Source organism: Panthera leo, chromosome C2, assembly GCF_018350215.1.
Source record: "Panthera leo isolate Ple1 chromosome C2, P.leo_Ple1_pat1.1, whole genome shotgun sequence".
Classification (NCBI taxonomy): domain Eukaryota; kingdom Metazoa; phylum Chordata; class Mammalia; order Carnivora; family Felidae; genus Panthera; species Panthera leo.
In genome coordinates, this window is record NC_056687.1 from 156,305,714 (window position 1) to 156,325,167 (window position 19,454).

Consider the following 19,454-nt stretch of genomic DNA (forward strand, 5'->3'; position numbering starts at 1 on the left):
AGAATGATTCCTAGGTTTTTGTCCTGAAGAACCAAGGGGGAAGTGGGAACTTCTGGCGGGATGAGGAACACTGGAGAGTGAGTATGACATTTGGATCAAAAGTCGTACGTGGCCTATATTCAGTTTGAGACACCTGTTAGACATTCAAAGGGAGAGGCCAGATTGGCTTTTGGACATATCTCCATAGATTTAACGGGCTGGATGTGAGGATATCGAAAGTTCCCTTCAACCATATTAAGCACATCCAAGAAATTGCCAATGGATTTACTAACCTGGAGTAGACACACGCAACGGCGTGCAAAGATGATTTTTATCCCAAAGAAGTAGCTTATAACAGTGCGTCCGGTTCGCTTCTATTTTCTTTTTAAGTTTATTTATTTTGAGAGAGGGAGAGAGAAAGAGCGTGAGCAGGGGAAGGGCAGAGAGAGAATCCCCAGCAGGCTCCAGGCTGCCAGCGCGGAGCCCAACACGGGGCTCGAAACCACCAACCACGAGGTCATGCCCTGAGCTGCAACCAAGACTCGGAGGCTTAGCCGACAGCCACCCAGGCGCCCCTGGTTTGCTTGCATTTTTAAGACTACAGCATATTATAATGCACACTTCACGGGAAGCAGATAAACGAGGAGAGAAGCAGGGGTCATGTGCGCGGGGAGTCAGCGTGGCTTGATTCTTACTTAATTCTTGCTCTCGTTAGTTTCAGAAGCCCTTCACAACCTCGCGTTACCTGTGTAATCTGCCTCCGAAACAAAGCAGCTCCACCAAAGTCTCTTCCAGCGGGGCAGCCGGTCAGGTGAGGGGCGTCCAGGTGACCAGGGCGACGGGGCCCCACGCCCAGGCCGAAAGGCCGAGAGGCCTCGCGCGCGCCGAGGACCCGGGCGCCGGCCGGGCGGGGGCGCAGGGGGCGGGGGCGCAGGGGGCGGGCCCCGCGGCCCCGCCCTGCGCGTCACGTGCTCGCCGGCCGCCAATGGCCGCCTCGGAGCCCACCTTGGGAACGGGGCGGGACGCCCAGCTGGCGTCACCAGGACAACGGGCGTTGCCGGCGCCGTGTGACTCCGGGCTGCGGGCGCGCTCGCGGCTCTTCGGCCATGGTGAGTCTGGGGCCCGCGCCGGCCGGGCCTCCGCGCCCGGCCCCGCCCGGCCCCGCCCCGGGGCCGGGTCCCGGCGCCGCCGCTGCTGGGGTCGGGCGGGCGGCGCCGGGGTCGCGGGGAGGCCGGGCCGCGGCCTGCGGGGCTGCGGGGCGGGGCGGGCCCGGGGGGAGGGGGAGCCCGGGGACCCCCCCTCCCCCCTCCGCCCGGCACCCGTCTGGCGGGGGGGGGGGGGGGGGAGAGGGTGGCGTCCGCGACGCGGCGCTGTCTGCAGGGCGAGGTCTGGGCCTCCGCCGGGACCCCCGCCCGGTGGGCGGCCGGACGGCGTGACGCGTTTGGCCGCGGCGAGCCTGGGAGGCCCCCCAGGGAGGGTGTGGTTTTTTTTGTTTTTGAAGAGAGGGAGCTGTGTGCCCACCCTGTTTTGCATTTTGCAGTCTGTGTGCTACCTGTCTCGTTCCTGCGCAGTTACACGCAAATAACCTGACACACAACCTGCATTTCTTCCCGGTTCATCATTCGTACAGGTCTTTTGGCAGTTGGGAGACGTGGATGTGTAATTTTGCATTTTTTTCCGAAAAAAATGGGGGCACTGAGCTGGAGGCTTTTTCTGCGAGCAGCCCCCTCAGAGATTCGATTTGTGATCAGTGTGTGAACGTCTTAAGTGATCACTTTGATTCCCTAAACTTGTGAGTGGGCGTACCACCTGGCCCCCGTCAGCTCGCTTTTAAAGCCTCACTTGAAGACCCGGCCCCCCTGTTGGCTTGACCAGACAGGGTTCAAGGAGTTGCTAACCAAAGGTGTGGTTTCCCCCCGGGGTGGGGGGGGGGGTGCTCCAAAGGGTGTAAGAGCAGAGGAACTGAACGAACTCTGCTGGGGACACAGCTTTGGTACAGCGCCTGCGAGGGGGGTTTGGGGTGGACAATAAGGAAATGCCTCGTTTTCAGAAACAGGTTTTCTAACCGTCAGTGATTTCGTGTAGATTTGCTCTTTCTCTGCAGGGTTAGTGCAAGTGCTGATAAGCCGAGATGGCAGGGGGCTCCCCAAGTGCCAGTTGGCCTGGAGAGAAAGCCTACCATTTGGAACCCGGCAGGCTTTGTCTTTTCAGTAAGTGGGGAGAGGCATGGTAGGAGAAGGCGGCTGGCTGGTCTGTATCTGTCATTGACTCTGAGAAAGCAACTGCCAGACGCGTGGCCTTTTGATAGTGGGGAAAAAACCATTACCCGCAAATAACAGGGCTTTGTTTTGCGTATGCTTCTTTTTCATTCTGAATGGCTTTTAAGTGACAAATTAATGGAGCCGGCAAGAGTTGCAGAAAAGGAATTTTACAGAAATCGGAATGTCAAGTATTGCAGTGACTTTAATACCGTCTATGAGAGAAAAGCTCTTACAGTTATAGCCAGGAGAAAGTAAGAATGTTCAGGAATTAAATTTTCACAGCCCTCTGAAGTCTCCTGTTCCTCCCGCTGCCCATTTTTCTTTTCTTCTCCTTTGTCTTCCCCCTTCCATTCTCACCCACCTTGATTCACTGTTGTGCCTTTTAGAGTTTTATTTACTTTAAAAGCATTCTGCTATACTTGTGTACTCGCGGCTGCTTTCCTACACTTAGAGATGTTTTGCTTTCTGTCTGTTTTTAAGCATTAAGGTTTCATTCGAGGAGAGGATTTAAGGGAGTGAGGAGCCGATGCCTGGGCTCCAAGGGGAGTGGGGGGATGGTTGGTACAGGAGGCGGAATGAGGAGGGTGCCTGTGTGAACCCCAAAACTGCATCGGAGATCCTAACATGACCCTTCACTAAATGCTTGAAAATAAGATACAACTTTCGCTGTTGACAGGAGTGACTTTGCGCGTGAATTTGGAACTCTGCTCAAGTGTTTCTCAATGAAAATGTCTTCAATTAAGCCACTCGCTTCTGTGGCTTCTGTAATGACACCTGGCATTTATTGTGTACGTTCTACGTGAGATATTTTACCGAGCGCCTTACATGTCTTATTTAACCCTCACAATAGCCCTATGAGGAATATACCATTTCCCCATTTTAGGGATGAGGAAATCGAGGCACAGAGAGGTAGAGAAACTTGTGCAGGTCAACCAGCTGATAAATTAGGCGAGATTGCAAAACCAGGCAGATTGTCTCAGAACCTGCTTATGTAAACACTGGATTACACCGGAATGTATAGAGTATCAGTGTGTGTTCCCTAATTTATATGCCAGGTGTATGTTACAGAATTTGCTTTCTTACTTGGACTTTAATATTTTTGAGCACTTATGAATACTTGCACTTTGTGGTTCCTGGCACTGAGCTAGATGCTACAGAACAGAGTAGGCCTTCTCTTTTCTTACTTTTCCCTCCCCTGAAGAGAGATTACTGGATTGGGGTTCATACTCATGACTGTAATAGCTTTGAAGGTTTCTCCTGTCATTTCGGTTTGCATTCAGGAATTGGCACATCCTTTTTGGGAAGCACAAAGACTAGTGTTTTACATAAAGCCATTTAGACTTAGAGAATGAATCTGTTTTAAAACATAAAGTTACATTTTCTGAGATTTTCCCCAGTAGTAACTTTCTACATATATTTTAGTTGTATGTTCTAAAATTGTTACAAAAAGACAGCAATTTGATTCCTATGGATCAAAATAGACAGTGGATACCTGTTGTCATCATGTTTTTTGCTGTTGCCTAATACTTTAGGGTGTAAAGCAGATTTTTTAAGGGGGAAATATAAAATAACATCGTATCCTACTGTTTTCCCAATCTTAATTCATTCACTTGGACTTTCCCACTATTTTGGCCCTCTTTCTGTATTGTCTGTAGTTAGGACTTCTCGGAGTTATTGGGAAGCACAAGGTCGGGGGGAAACTTTACAATAAAACATATCCAAGTTTACAGACAGTTTTGGTTTCTTTGCCATCAAATGCTACAATTAAGAGAGCTTATATGCTTATATAATGAGATCCATGTTAACAGATCGTGAAAAGAAGAGGTTTATAAATTTTCCTTCTGTTGACGATTTTGGTCTCCCTGTGGTCTGCACTGAGGTGGGGGTGAGGCCTAACTTTTAGTAACTGTAACAATAACTTTTTCATAGAGCCCTTCTAAGAATGTCCAGTGTTAGGGTGATCACTTCATATTTATCTCATTTAATCCTTCCACATCCCTATGAGATTGACATTATTATACCCATTTAGCAGGCCCAGATTTAATGAGGTCACATGTCCAATGTCACATCGTGGCAGAGCCCTGGATTTGAACTCAACCAGTCTGTCTCCAAAGTCTGGCATCTTAACCATCACACCTAGGCTTCTTTCCAAACTGAAGGTTGTTCCCAGCGCCTGGCATGAATGTACTTTGCCGAGATTAAGGGTGTCAGTGTTTTATCAGTTGAGCCAGCAAGCGTGTTTTTTTTTTTTTTTTTTTTTTTTTTTTAAATATTTTTATTTATTTTTGAGACAGAGAGAGACAGACCACAAGCAGGGGAGGGGCAGAGAGAGAGGGAGACACAGATCCGAAGCAGGCTCCAGGCTCTGAGCTGTCAGCACAGAGCCTGATGTGGGGCTCAAACTCACAGACTGTGAGATCATGACCTGAGCTGAAGTCGGATGCTCAACTGACTGAGCCACCCAGGTGCCCCAAGCGTGTTTTTTATTTTATGACATACTCTCTATCATGATGTTGTTTAATGACGTCCTGCAGGATTTACTTGGCTTCCTTCCTCCCCACTCAACAGTGCAGACAACCAGGGGCACCTGGCTGGTTCAGATGGTGAAGGGTCCGGCCTCAGGTCAGGTCATGACCTCGCGGTTTAGGAGTTCAAGTCCCGCGTTAGGCTGTCTGCTGTCAGCATGGAGCCCACTTGGGATCCTCTGTTCCCCTCGCTCTCTGCCCCTCCCCCACTCTCTCTCAAAAATAAATGAAAACGTTAGAGGAAAAAGAAAACAACTGTGCAGGCAACCAAAGCTCCGGATATGGCCCGCCATGAATTGGGCTACACTTCTCCCTCTGCTTCCTGGCCTCATTTTGTGTCTCAGCTCTACCCTGTGTGGGGTCTCCTACTACGACCTCCCGCACTGGGGTGGCTATGAGACGGTGGGATGGAAGCAGAGGGGTCTAAGAAAGCACAACAGGTGGTGGTTGGGGAAGTTTTTGTGGAGTCAGAATCAAGGTTCACACCCAGCTTTTCAGCGTTGCCCCTATGGATTGTCTTTCCATTAAATTTTCTGGCCTGTGGTTTTCTCTCCAGCAGATATTGATTGTGTGCTGCCGTGTGCCGGTCACTCTTGTAGGCAGTGGGTACCCAACAACACAACAGGCAAGGCCCTGACCTTAGGGAGCTTATGTTGTGGTGGCAGAAAGACATCGTAAGCGTGCAGATGAGGTGGTGAGCGCTCTTTGGAGAAAAGCAAAGCTGGGTGAGAGAGGGCGGGAGGAGAGGAGGGAGGAGTTGCTTTTTATGTGGGTGGCAGGGAAGGCCTCTCTGGCGAGGTGACGAGGTGACGTTTGAACAGAGGGTGTGTCACAGGGATGCCCCGGGAAAGGCCATTTCAGGGGAGGACACAGGTGCGAAGGTCCGATCATGCCTGGGGTGCTGGAGGCACAGCAAGGACACCCGTGTGGCCAGAGTGTAGCGGGACCGGCGTGCAGGGTAGGAGGGGAGATCAAGCTAGTTAGGCCAAGTCACACGGGATCCGTGAGGCATTTGAAGGGCTTCGTCTTTCCCTTTGAGGGAAGGGGAAGCACTTGGCAGAGTGTAAGAAGATTGACATGGTGTGACCGTTCTGTCTGCGCTGTGGAAAATACGTTTGGGGTTTGAATGAGGGGAGAAAGGACAAAAACAGAGGACACCAGATGGGACATTATTGTTGCAGTAATCCGTAGGATTAGTTGATAGATTCATGGTGGAATAGAAAAGAAAGGAAAGTCCAGGATGGTTGCCATGATTTGAGTCTGAGTGATAGGAAGGAGTCATCATGTACAGGGATGAGGACCAAGGGAAGAGTAAGTTTAGGGAATGGATAAAGAAAGCAGGTGTCGGTTTTGGACTTGATAAATTTGTGATCCTCATTAGGCATGTGAAATCTGAAGACACAGGCTTTCAGAAATAGTGTGATGCTATAGATTTTAGAAACACAAACTTCGTTGAATCTGGAAGTGTTAGGTTTGAAGAAGACGTTGACTTTCTCTAGCACAGTCCCTTCAGTTTGCAGACTGGAAACACCGAGAGGTTAAATGGCGGGTACAAATAGCCTTTTACTACCTGTCGTGCAGTACGAAGAATGCAGGACTTGGAGTCAGGAAATACACGTTTAAATTACAGGTTTTCTGTTTGTTTGTTTTGCAAGTTCTAAACCTTGTGCAAGTCCTTTATCTGCCCTGTTTTTCTCCCATCAAAAAGAATAAGAAAGGCTCCCACTTTCTATGAGGATGTTGAAAATGGCAAAAGTTAGATGTGTTTCCACCCTACCGGGGAGAAAAGGCAGAGAAGCTAGAAAATTGGCAGTTCTCTCGAAACCCACCAGAGAGCTGAGGACACAAAGAAATCTCGATGATTAAAACCCAGAACATAATGAGCCTTCCCAGAAAAAAAGCCTTCCCAGAGACACATAGATACTTCCATCCGTGGCTGGACAGCAGGAGGAAGAAGAATCTGCGATAGACCGGTAAAGAGAAACCAGCCAAACTTTATTGACTGCATATGGGTTGGAGTGACCATTTGGAATTTTTGAAGAGCCCCAGCCACAGAGGGAGGCCCCACCCCCCTGCCACCTCTTTCCAAGGGGCCTTCGCTGAGTCCAAGGAAGTAGTTAGTATGCTTGAGCCTGGGGTCAGGGAAAGAGCTAAGAATGGTCCTGAGGTGGATGAAGCCTTCCGAAGGCTAGAGGCGGGGCAGGACAGTTCCTAGAACTCTCTCTGAGCCACTGGAGGCTTTTACCAAGTGTCCAGTGGGGCTGTCACAGGCTTGCGGGCATGGCGGGAGAGCTGACACATGCTCCCCTGTGGCCATCCAGGTTTTCACTGCGGTCAAGGCAACAGCCTTTCAGAAGGTGGAGTCCAGAGTAACGGGAGAGAGAGACAGACAGATCTCCTGAAGGCACAGACAGCAGAGGGTGCTCTGGGAGAGCAAAGACAGCTCCCTGGCTGGCAGCAAGAATGTAACTTAGAGAAATCCCTGAGTTCAGGAAGCAGGCAGCTAAGTTGCACGGCTCAGGGATCTGGAAAGATTCACCAGTGCTCGGATCCCGACTTCCCCTGAAGGGTAGGTTCTGAACTTGCCCTAAAATGATTTTAATCCAATCTTGAACCGAATCTAATAAATACTAAAATCTCAGACCCAGCTCAACCATAGATTAAAAGGATTCAGTTCCCCTTACCTCCCCACCCCCAGCCTAAGCAACCTAATTGAAAAAGGAACTGCATTTTATGGAGGTAAGTTACTGTTTGTTTTAGTCCAAGTGTTATTGACATATAATGTTGTTAGTTTCAAAGGTACAACATAATGATTCAGTATTTGTATATATTGAGACACTATCACCACAGTTGGCATAGTTAACATCTGTCACCATACTGATTGCAAAAAAATTTTTTGTGTGTGATGAGAACTTTTAAGATCTACTCTCTTAGCAAGTTTCAAATATATGCAATACAGGATTACTATATAGTCACCATGCTGTATGTTAGTTACATCCCCGTGAGGTATTTATTTTACAACTGCAAGTCTTTACCTTTTGGCCCCTTTCACCCATTTTGCGCACTCCCCACCCCTGGCCTCTGGCAACCACAAATCTGCCCTCTGTATCTATGAGCTTGGGTTTTTGTTTGTTTGTTTGTTTTTAATTCCACATATACATGAGATGATAGTATCCTTGTTTTTCCCTATGTGACGCATTTCCCTTAGCATAATGCCCCCTAGATCCATGTCGTTGCAAATGGCAAGATTTCCTTCTTTTTGTGGCTGAATCATGTTCCATTGTATATACACCACATTTTCTTTTTCTTTATCAGTTCATCCATCAGTGCTCGCTTAGGTTTTTCTGGATCTTGGCTATTGTAAATAATGCTGCAGTGAACATGGGGGTGCAGATACCTTCTCAAGCTATGTTTTTGTTTTCTGCAGATAAGTACCCAGAAGGAGAATCTGTATCATAGGGCAGTTCTATTTTGGACTTTTTTTTTTTTTTTTAATGTTTGTTTTGTTTTTGAGGGAGAGAGCACCGCAGGGGAAGGGCGGGGGAGGGGGACAGAGGATCTGAAGCAGGCTCCACTAACAGCAGAGAGTCTGATGTTGGGGCTCAAACCCATGAAGTGTGGCCCATGACCTGAACCGAAGTCGAACGCTCAACCTCCTGAGCCACCGAGGCGCCTCCTGTTCTGAACTTTTTAAAGAACCTCCGTACTGGTTCCTGTAGCAGCCACACCAATTTACACTTCCACTAACAGCGTACAAGGCTCCCTTTTGTGCACATCCTTGGCAACACTGGTACTTTCTGGTCTTTTTGATGCTAGCCGTTCTGGCAGGTGTGAGGCGACACCTCATAGTGGTTTTAATTCGCATTTCCCTGATGATTAATGATGTTGATGCCCTTTTCATGTACGTGTTGGCCATCTGTGTGCCTTTGGAAAAATATTTAGATCTTCTGCCAATGTTTTTAATTGGATTCTTTGGTTTTCTGCCATTGAGTTGTATGAGTTCTTTGTATATTTTAGATATTAACCACTTATCAGATATATGATTTGCAAATATTGTCTCCTATTCAGTAGGTTCACTTGTTGATAGTTTCCTTTGCTGTGCAACAACATTTCGTGTGCGTGTAGTTTGATATAGTCCTGCTTGTTTATTTTTGCTTTTGTTGCCTTTGTTTTTGGTGTCAAGCCCAAAAAATTGTCACCAAGCCATCGTCAAGGAGCTTTCTTGTAGGAGTGCCGTGGTTTCAGGTCCTACGTTCAAGTTTTTAATCCGTCTTCAGTTAGTTTTTGTGAATGGTGGAAGGTAGGCATCCAATTTCTTTCTTTTGCATGTGGCCGTCCAGTTTTACCAACACTGCTTATTGAAGGGACTGTCCTACTCCCATTGTATATTCTCTACTCCTTTGTCATAAATTAATTGATCATATATGTATGGGTTCATTTCTAGACTCTCTAGTCTGTTCTGTTGATCTGTGTGTCTGTTTTTATGCCAGTACCATACTATTTTGATTATCTTTATAGTATAGTTTGAATTATACGATATGATTGTATATTGAAATATATAATCTGGGATTGTAATGCCTACAGCTTTGTTCTTCTTTGTCAAGATTACTTTGGCTCTTTGGTGGCTTTTGTGGTTCCACACACATTTTAGGATTCTTTGTTCTAGTTCTATGAAAAGTACTATTGGTATTTTGATAGGGATTGCACTGAGTCTGTAGATTGCTTTGGGTGGTATGGACATTTTAAGAATAGTAATTCTGGGATGCCTGGGTGGCTCAGCCTGTTGAGCGTCTGACTTCAGCTCAGGTCATGATCTCACGGTCTGTGGGTTTGAGCCCCACATCGGGCTTTGTGCTGACAGCCTGGAGCCTGCTTCGGATTCTGTGTCTCCCTTGCTCTCTGCCCCTCTTCTGCTCATGCTCTGTCTTTCTCTGTCTCTCAATAATCAATGTTAAAAAAAATTAAAACAAATAAACATTAAAAAAATTCCAAGAATAGTGATTCTTCCAGTCTGTGAAGCATGGTCTATCTTTCCATTTATTTTTGTCATCTTCAATTTCTTTCATTACTGTCTTACAGTTTCCAGAATACGGGTGAATTTACCTCCTTGGTAAATTTATTCCTAGGTATTTTATTATTTTTGATGCAGTTGTAAATGGGATTGTTGTCTTCTCTTTCTGCTAGTTTGTTATTAGTGTGTAGAAACACAACTGGTTTATTGATTTTGTATCCTTTATTGAACTGAAACTTTACCAAATTCATTTATTCTAACAGTGTTTTGGTGGAGTCTTTACAGTTTTCTATATGTAGTGTAATGTCATCTGCAAATAGTGACAGTTTTACTTCTTCCTCTCCAATTTGGGTTTCTTTTTTTTCTTTTTCTTATCTGATTCCTGTGGCTAGGATTTTCAGGACTATTTTGAATAAAAGTGGTGAGAGTACACCTTGTCTGATTTCTGATCTTAGAGGAAAAGCTTTCAGCTTTCACTATTGAGTATGATGATGTTAGCTCTGGGTGTGTCCTACATGATCTATGTTTATGTCCCCTCCAAACCCACTTTGTTGAGAATTTTTATCATAAATCGATGTTGAATTTTGTCACATGCTTTTTCTGCATCTATTGAGATGATCATATGATTTTTATGCTTTGTTAATGTGGTGTGTAACATTAATTGATTTGCAGATGTTGAACTATCCTTGCCTCCTGGGAATAAATCCCACTTGATTGTGGTGTATGATCCTTGTAATGTATTTTCTTAATTCGGTTTGCAAATATTTGAGGATTGTTGAATCTGTGTTTATCAGAGACAGTGGTCTAATTTCCTTTCTGTCTTTCTTTCTGCCTTTCTTTCTGTCTTTCTTTTGTAGTGTCTTGTCTTTCTTTGCTTTCAGTCCCAGTGGTGTAATGCTGGCCTTGTAGAATGAATTTGGAAGCATTCCTTCCTCTTCTGTTTTTTGAAATAGCTTGAGAAAGATAGGTATTAACTCTTCTATATGTGTGTGGTAGAATTCACCTGGGAAGCCATCTGGTCTTCGACTTTAGTTTGTTGAGAGTTTGATTATGATAATAAATATTTTTTATTTTAGAGCGCATACAAGTGGGGAAGAGGGGCAGAGGGAGAGAGAGAGAGGGAATCTCTTTTTTTTTAAAGTTTGAGAGAAAGGGAGAGAGAGAGAGAGAGTGAGTGAGTGAGTAAGCTAGGGAGGAGAAGAGAGAGAGAGAAAGAAAATGAACCTCAAGCAGGCTTCATTCTGTCAGCATAGAGGCTGATGTGGGGTTTGAACTGACAAACCATGAGATCGTGATCTGAGCCGGAGTCAGCAGTCGGATGCTTAACTGACTGAGCCATCCCGGCATCCTGAGAGGGAGAGGGACTCTTTTTTTTTTTTTTTTTTTTTTTTTAACGTTTATTTATTTTTGAGACAGAGAGAGGGAGAGCATGAACGGGGAAGGGTCAGAGAGAGAGGGAGACACAGAATCGGAAGCAGGCTCCAGGCTCTGGGCCATCATCAGCCCAGAGCCCGACGCGGGGCTCGAACTCACAGACCGTGAGATCGTGACCTGAGCTGAAGTTGGACGCTTAACCGACTGAGCCACCCAGGCGCCCCAAGGGACTCTTAAGCAGGCTCCCTGTTCAGTGAAGAGCTGACACGGGGCTCAATCACATGACCCTGGGATCATGACCTGAGCTGAAACCAAGAGTTGGATGCTCAACCAACTGAGCCACCCAGGCGCCCTGGGAGTTTTTTGATTATTGATTCTATTTCATTACTGGAAATTGCTCTGTTCAAAATTTTTATTCCTGATTTAGTCTTGGAAGATTGTATGTTTCTAGTAATTTATCCATTTTTTTCTAGGTTGTTCAGTTTGTTGACATGTAACTTTTTGTGGTAGTCTCTCATAATCCTTTGTATTTGTAAGGTGTGGGTTTTAACTTCTTCTGTTTCATTTTTGATGTTATTTGATTTCTCTCAATATTTTTTTATATGTCTGATTAAAGTTTTATCAAATTTATCCTTTCAAAGAACCGACTCTTAGTTTCATTGATTTTTTTTTTCTGTTTTATGGTCTCTATTTCTTTTATTTCTGATCAAAGAACCGGCTCTTAGTTTCATTGATTTTTTTTTTTCTCTTCTATTTTTTGGTCTCTATGTCATTTATTTCTGTTTCATTTTATTTCTGATCTTTATCATTTCCTTCTTTCTGTTAACTTTGAGCTTTGTTCTTTTTCTAGTTCCTTTAGGTGTAAGTTTAGATTATTTTTAGAGATTTTTGTTTTTTCTTCAGGTAGTCCTGTATCACTATGAAATTCCCTCTTAGAACTGCTTTTGCTGCATCTCTTGGGTTTTGAGCTGTTGCATTTCCATTTTCATTTTTATCTAGTTATCTTTTGATTTCTACTTTTTTTTTCTTTTTAGGTTTATTTCACTATGAATGGAAAGGATACTTGCTATGATTTTAGTCTTTCTGAATTTATTGAGATTTGTTTTGTGGCTTAACATGTGATCCAACCTGGAAAATGCTCCATGTGCAACTGAAAAGAAGGTGTGTTTTGATGTTTTTTGATGGGATGTTCTATAATATTTGTTAAGTCCATCTGCCTCATGTGTCATTCAGAGCCATTGTTTTCTTAATGATTTTCTGTCTGGATGATCTATCTATTAATACAAGAGAGGTGTTAAAGCTTCCTACTATTACTGTATTACTATTTCTCTATGCCTGTTAATATTTGCTTTATATTTTAGGTGCCTCTGTGCTGGGTGCATAGATATTTATAATTGCTGTATCCTCTTGTTGGCTTGGTCCCATTATCACTATGTAATAATACCCTTTTTTGCCTCTTGTTACAGTTTGTTTAAAGTCTATTTTGTCTGTTATAAGTATTGCTACCCTAACTTTTTTTTCACTTCTATTTGCACAGGATATCTTTTTCCATCCCTTCACTTTCAATCTGCATATATCTTTAGATCTGTAACAAGTTTTTTGTAGGCAGCATATAAATGGGTTTTTTTTTAATCCATTCAGTCATCTTCTGTCTTTTGAATAGAGCATTTAGTCAATTCACATTTAAAAAAATTTTTTTTTAATGTTTCTTTATTTTTGAGAGAGGGAGAGAGACAGAGTGTGAGCAAGGGAGGAGCAGAGAGAGAGGGAGACACAGAATCTGAGGCAGGCTCCAGGCTCTGAGCTGTCAGCACAGAGCCTGACACGAGTCTCGAACCATGAACTGTGAGATCATGACCTGAGCTGAAGTTGGACACTCAACTGACTGAGCCACCCAGGCGCCCCTATTTTTAATTTTTTGAGGAACCTCCACACTGTTTTCCAGGGTGGCTGCACCAGTTTGCATTCCCACCAGCTGTGCAGTAGGGTTCCCCTTTCTCCACATCCTCACCAACAACTGTTGTTTCCTGAGTTGTTAATTTTAGCCATTCTGACAGTTGTGGGGTGGTATCTCATTGTGGTTTTGATTTGTATTTCTCTGATGATGAGTGAGTTGAGCATCTTTTCATGTGTCTGTTTGCCATCTGTACATCTTCTTTGGAAAAGTGTCTCTTCATGTCTTCTGCCCATTTCTTCACTGGATTATTTGTTTTTGGGTGTTGAGTTTGTTAAGTTCTTTGTAGATTTTAGGTATGAACCCTTTATCAGATATGTCATTTGCAAGTATCTTCTCCCAATTCCATTGGTTACCTTTTAATTTTATTGATTCTTTCCTTTGCTGTGCAGAAGCTTTTTAGAAGGTCCCAGTAGTTCATTTTTGTTTTTGTTTTTCTTGCCTCTGGAGACTTGTTGAGTAAGAAATTGCTGCATCAAGAGGTTGCTGCCTGGTTTCTCCTGTAGGATTTTGATGGTTTCCTATCTTACATTTAGGTCTTTCATTCATTTTGAACTTATTTTTATGTATGGTGTAAGAAAGTGGTCCGGTTTCATTCTGCGTATGGTTGTCCAGTTCTCCCAGCACCATTTGCTAAAGAGACTCCGTTTTTTCTATTGGATGCTCTTTCCTGCTTTGTTGAAGATTAGGTTGGCCGTATATTTGTGGGTCCATTTCTGGGTTCTCTATTCCATCAATCTATGTGTCTGTTTTTGTGCCAGTACCATACTGTCTTGATGATTATAGCTTTGTAAAATGACTTGAAGTCTGTAGGAGGATTGTGATGCCTCCAGCTTTGGTTTTCTTTTTCAGCATTACTTTGGCTACTTGGGGTCTTTTGTGGTTCCACACAAATTTTAGGATTGTTTGTTCTAGCTCTCAGAAGAATGTTGGTACTATTTTGATAGGGATTGCATTGAATGTGTAGATTGCTTTGGGTAGTGTCGACATTTTCACAATATTTGTTCTTCCAATCCATGAGCATGGAATGTTTTTCCATGTCTTTGTGTCTTCTTCAATTTCTTTCATGAGCTTTCTATTGTTTTCAGCATACAGATTTTTTTACCTCTTTGGTTAGGTTTATTCCTAGGTATTTTATAGTTTTTGGTGCAGTTGTAAATGGGATCAATCCCCTGATATCTCTTTTTTTTGCTTCATTATTGGTGTATAGAAACGCAACTGATTTCTGCACATTGATTTTGTATCCTGTGACTTTGCTGAATTCCTATATCAACTCTAGCAGTTTTTTTGGTGGAGTCTTTCGGGTTTTCCACTATCATCTACAAAGAGTGACAGTTTGACTTCTTTGCCAATTCAGATGCCTTTTATTTAGTTTTGTTGTCTGATTGTTGAGGTTAAGACTTATAATACAATGTTAAACAGCAGTGGTGAGAGTGGACATCCCTGCCGTGTTCCTCATCTCGGGGAAAGCTCTGTTTTTCCCCTTTGAGGATGATATTAGCTCTGGGCCTTTTATATATGACTTTTATGATGTTAAGGTATGTTCCTTCTATCCTGACTTTCTTGAGGGTTTTTATTAAGAAAGGATGCCGTGTTTTGTCAAATGTTTTTTCTTCATCTATTGATAGGATCATACGGTTCTTATCCTTTCTTCTATTAATGTGATGTATCACGTTGGTTGATTTGCAAATATTGAACCAGCCCTACAGCCCAGGAATGAATCCCACTTGATCATGGTGAATAATTATTTTAATGTACTGTTGAATTTGATTTGCTAGTATCTTGAGATTTTTTGCATCCACATTCATTAGGGATATTGGCCTGTAATTCTCCTTAAAAAAATTTTAATGTTTATTTTTGAGAGAGTGACAGAGAGGGTGTGAGTGCCTCCCCCCCAGGGAGGGACAGAGAGAGAGGGAAACAGAATCCAAAGCAGGCTCTAGGCTCTGAGCTGTCAGCACAGAGCCCAACATGGGGCATGAACCCATTAACCACGAGATCCTGACCCAAGCCGAAGTCAGACGCCTAACCGACTGAGCCACCCACGCACCCCTGTAATTCTCCTTTTTAGTGGAACCTTTGTCTGGTTTTGGAATCAAGGGAATGCTGACTTCAAAGAATAAGTCTGAAAGCTTTCCTTCTGTTTCTAATTTTTGGAACAGTTTGAGAAAAATAGGTATTAACTCTGCTTTAAATGTCTGGTAGAATTCCCCTGGGAAGCCATCTGGCCCAGGACTCTTCTTTTTTGGGAGATTTTTTGAAAACCGATTCAATTTCTTTGCTGGTTCTGGGTCTATTGAAATTTTCTGTTGCTTCCCATTTGAGTTTTGGTAGTGTGTGAGTGTCTAGGAATTTGCCCATTTCTTCCAGATTGTCCAGTTTGTTGGCATGTAATTTTGATAGTATTCTCTGATAATTGTATTTCTGTGATGTTGGTTGTCATCTCTCCTCTTTCATTTGTGATTTTATCGATTTGGATCCTCTCTCTTTTTGAGAAGTCTGGCTAGGGGTTTATCAATTTTGTTTATTTCAAAAAAACCCAGCTCCTAGAGTCATTGTTCTGTTTTTTTCTTTTTTTTTTTTATTCTATATCATTTATTTCTGCTATAATCTTTATTATTTCTCTTCTGCTGGCTTTGGGCTTTATTTGCTGCTGCTTTTCTAGCTCCTTTAGGTGTAAGGTTAGGTTGTGTATTTGGGACCTTTCTTGCTTCTTGAGATAGACCTGAATTGCAATGTATTTTCCTCTTAGGACTGCCTTTACTGCATCCCAAAGGGTTTGTACTGTCATATTTTCATTTTCATTTGCTTCCATGTATTTTTAAATTTCTTCTTTAATTTCTGGTTGACCCATTCATTCTTTAGTAGGATGTTCTTTAACCTCCCATGTATTTGGGGGCTTCCCAAGTTTTTTCTTGTGGTTGATTTCAAGTTTCATAGCACTGTGATCTGAAAATATGCGTGGTATGTCAGTCTTTTTGTACTTGTTGAGGGATGCTTTGTGACCCAGTATGTGATCTGTTTTGGAGAATGTTTCATGTGCACTCAAGAAGAATGTGTATTCTATTGCTTTAGTATGAAATGTTCTGAATATATCTTGATAAGTCCATCTGGTCCCATGTGTCATTCAGAGCTGTTGTTCCCTTATTGATTTTCTGCCTAGAGGATCTGTCCATTGTTGTAAGTGGAGTAGTAAAGTCACCTACAATTACGGTATTATTATCAATAAGGTCATTTATGTTTGTGATTAATTGACTTATATGTTTGGGTACTTTCACATTGGGGGCAATAAACATTTATAATTGTTAGCTCTTCTTGATGGATAGACTCCTTAATTATGATATAATGCCCTTCTTCATCTCTTGTTACAGTCTTTGTTTTAAAATCTAGTTTGATATAAGTATGGCTACTCTGGCTTTCTTTTGACATCCATTAGCATGATAGATGGTTCTCCATCCCCTCACTTTCAATCTGCATGTGTCCTCAGGTCTAAAATGAGTGTCTTGTGGGCAGCATATCCATGGATCTTATTTTTGTATCCATTCTGATACTGTATGTCTTTTGGTTGGGTCATTTAGTCCATTTGCATTCAGAGTAACTATTGAAAGATATGGATTTAGTGCCATTATGTTATCTATAGATTTCATGTTTGTGGTGATGTCTCTGATCCTTTGTAGTCTCTGTTGCTTTCCACTCACAGAGTCCCCCTTAGGATCTCCTGCAGGGCTGGTTTAGTGTTGATGAACTCCTTCAGCTTTTGTTTGTCTGGAAAAGCCTTTATCTCTCCTTCTATTCTGAATGACAGCTTTGCTGGATAAAGGATTCTTGGCTGCATATTCAGCCATTGAATATTTCCTGCTACTCCCTTCTGGCCTGCCAAGTTTCAGTGGACAGGTCTGCTACTACCGTTACGTGTCTCCCCTTGTAGGTTAAGGCCCGTTTGTCCCGAGCTGCTTTCAGAGTTCTCTCTTTATCTTTGTATTTTGCCATTTCACTGTGATATTTTGCCATTTCGTGGTGTTGACCTGTTTTTGTTTATTTTGTTTCGTTTCTTGGAATCACTTAGCTCTCTAATTCTCCCCTTGTGATCTAGTAATTTCCTTTCCCTCTTTTTTTCAGCTTCATCATTTTCCATAATTTATCTTTTATTCCATCTATTCTCTCCTCTGCTTCTTCCATCCTTGCTGTCACTGTATCTAGTTTATTTTGATTCTCATTTATAGCATTTCTTTAAATGTTTGTTTATTTTCGAGAAGGGGGAGGGGCAGAGTGAGAGGGAGAGAGAGAATCCCAAGCAGGTTCTGCAGCTGTCAGCACAGAGCCTGATGTGGGTCTCAAACTCATGCACTGTGAGATCATGACCTGAGCTGAAGTCAGATGCTTAACCGACTCAGCCATCCAGACGCCCCCATTTATAGCATTTCTTATTTATTGCAATAAATGAGAATAAATAAATAAAAACTAGTTCTTAGGTCTTTGATCTCTGCAGCAAGAGATTCTCTGCTGTCTTCTATGCTTTTTTCAAGCCCAGCTATTCGTCTAATGGCTGTTACTCTAAATTCTTGTTCAGATATATTGTTTATATGTTTTGAGCAATTCTCTGTGATATCTTCCTGAATTTTCTTTTGAGGAGAATTCTTCTCTTTTGTCATTTTGGCCGTTTCTGTCTTTTGTATGTTTTAATAGCTGCACCTGCGAGTACTACTGTATCAAAAGGGGTACACTCCAGGGCCTGGCACCTCAGGAAGTGTTTTTGGTGCATCCTGTATGCGTCCTGTTGTTGCATTTTGGCTGCTCTGTCTCACTGGTCAGTGCTCTGCAGAGCTCCTCCTTGCTTGTAGTGGTGGAGCGTTTGGACCTTCAACCAGGTGTGCTTTGATTTGTTTGTTGAAGTAACCCTGGAAAAAAGGAAAAACGGGAGGGGGGAAGCCTGATCCCATAAAAAGACAAAAACGAAAGGGCAGAAAAGAAGAACCAGACAGATGAAAACAAACAAACAAAACAAAACAAAACAAAAAAACCAAAAGGCTAAATCCAGAGAAGGGGAAAGGAAAATAAAGAGGAAGAAGAGATAGAAAAGGTGTAAAAAGAACAGAGTAAAAATGCCTGATCAAACAATTTATGTATGTGTATAAGTCAGAAACTATAAGCCTAATTCAAAAGAAAAACAAAAGGGTAGAAGAAAAAGAAAAGACAAAAGCAAAAAACAGCTGTCTGTTGGTGCTGGGACTGGTGGCCGTGGTCGTGCTGGTCTGGAGGAGAGGCCGTCCGTCTGGCTGGTCCGGTCCGTTGCACTCCGGTACATCAGTTACCGGCCCGGAGGGGCGGGACTTGGTGTAAGCGGGTCCCACCTCCCACGGGAGGGGCTGGGGTGGGGAGGCGCTGTCCTCCGTCCTGAAGCCCCACGGTGTTGGTGATGGGGAGAAAAATGGCGACACCCCGATCTCTCCCTCCCCGGTGGGTTGTCTCAGACCCCGCTGCTCAGGCAGCCCTCACAGAGTAAGTAGCATGGACCCCCAGGCTCGTCCTGCTCCACGGTCTCCCCCGCCTCCTAGGCACTCTGCTGGGTCTCAAAACCCCATGTCTTAAAGGACCCTGCACCACACAGACCCCATTCTGCTGTAGCACCACTCAGCCCTGCTGACAAAGGGCCTCTGGCTGGCGCCTGCAGGGTCTTTTGTCCTTTGGGGGGGGGGGGGCAATAAACCCTCTCCTAAAGTACTTGAGGAAGGGGACTGTTCTCTCCCAGGGCGCCCCTGAGATTGTTGCAGTGCTCACCGTTGGCTCCCTCCTCCCCAGGGCTTCACTCTGGAGACCCTTTACACTTCGAAACCTCTGAGTTTCAGCTCCTCAGGCTGTTTGCAAAATAGGAACTGACTCTCTGTATTTCTTGTTCCCCAGTCTGTGACCCGGAGAGAGGTCTTCCCCTTGTGCTAACTCAATACCACAATTTCACAGCCTCCCCCCCGCCTCTCTTTTTCTTCCTTTTGTCTCTCCACAGAAAGGGTCCCCTCCCCTCCATGCCTATGCTGTTGCATCTACCCCAGTTTCACATACACGCACCTCGATCCTGCCAAGCTCTCTCCTTCCACCTGTGGAGATCCTTCCGCCACTGCGCACATGGATTTCCTGACCTCAATACAGCTGTGTTTGAGGGACGAGGAAAATCCTGGTTCCCCTACTTCTCTGCCATCATGACTCCCCATATGCCTGGAACCCTTCCTCTATTTTTCGTGTACCGTGGTTTGCAGTTACCATGGGGTTCATATATAGTATCCCATATATACAGCAGTCTTTAGCTAAGTTTGAACACATTCTGAAAGCACTACAATATCCATCCTACCGCCATG

General features: G+C 43.9%; 1 protein-coding gene across 8 annotated transcripts in view; it reads left to right on the forward strand.

Moving 5' to 3' along the window:
• The first annotated feature begins 1,033 nt into the window (after positions 1-1,033).
• FBXL2 (F-box and leucine rich repeat protein 2) overlaps positions 1,034-19,454 on the forward strand; it is a 133,970-nt gene continuing 115,549 nt past the window's right edge. For 7 of the 8 annotated variants that reach the window (XR_006207337.1, XR_006207338.1, XM_042955919.1 and 4 more), the window contains exon 1: positions 1,067-1,088. Coding sequence is in view for 1 of the 8 variants with exons in the window: in XM_042955922.1 (XP_042811856.1) it covers positions 1,086-1,088 (3 nt within the window). In the remaining 7 variants the exon portion in view is untranslated. Of the gene's footprint in view, positions 1,089-19,454 lie in introns of all 8 variants that reach the window. The other variant, XM_042955922.1, reaches the window with a different exon arrangement.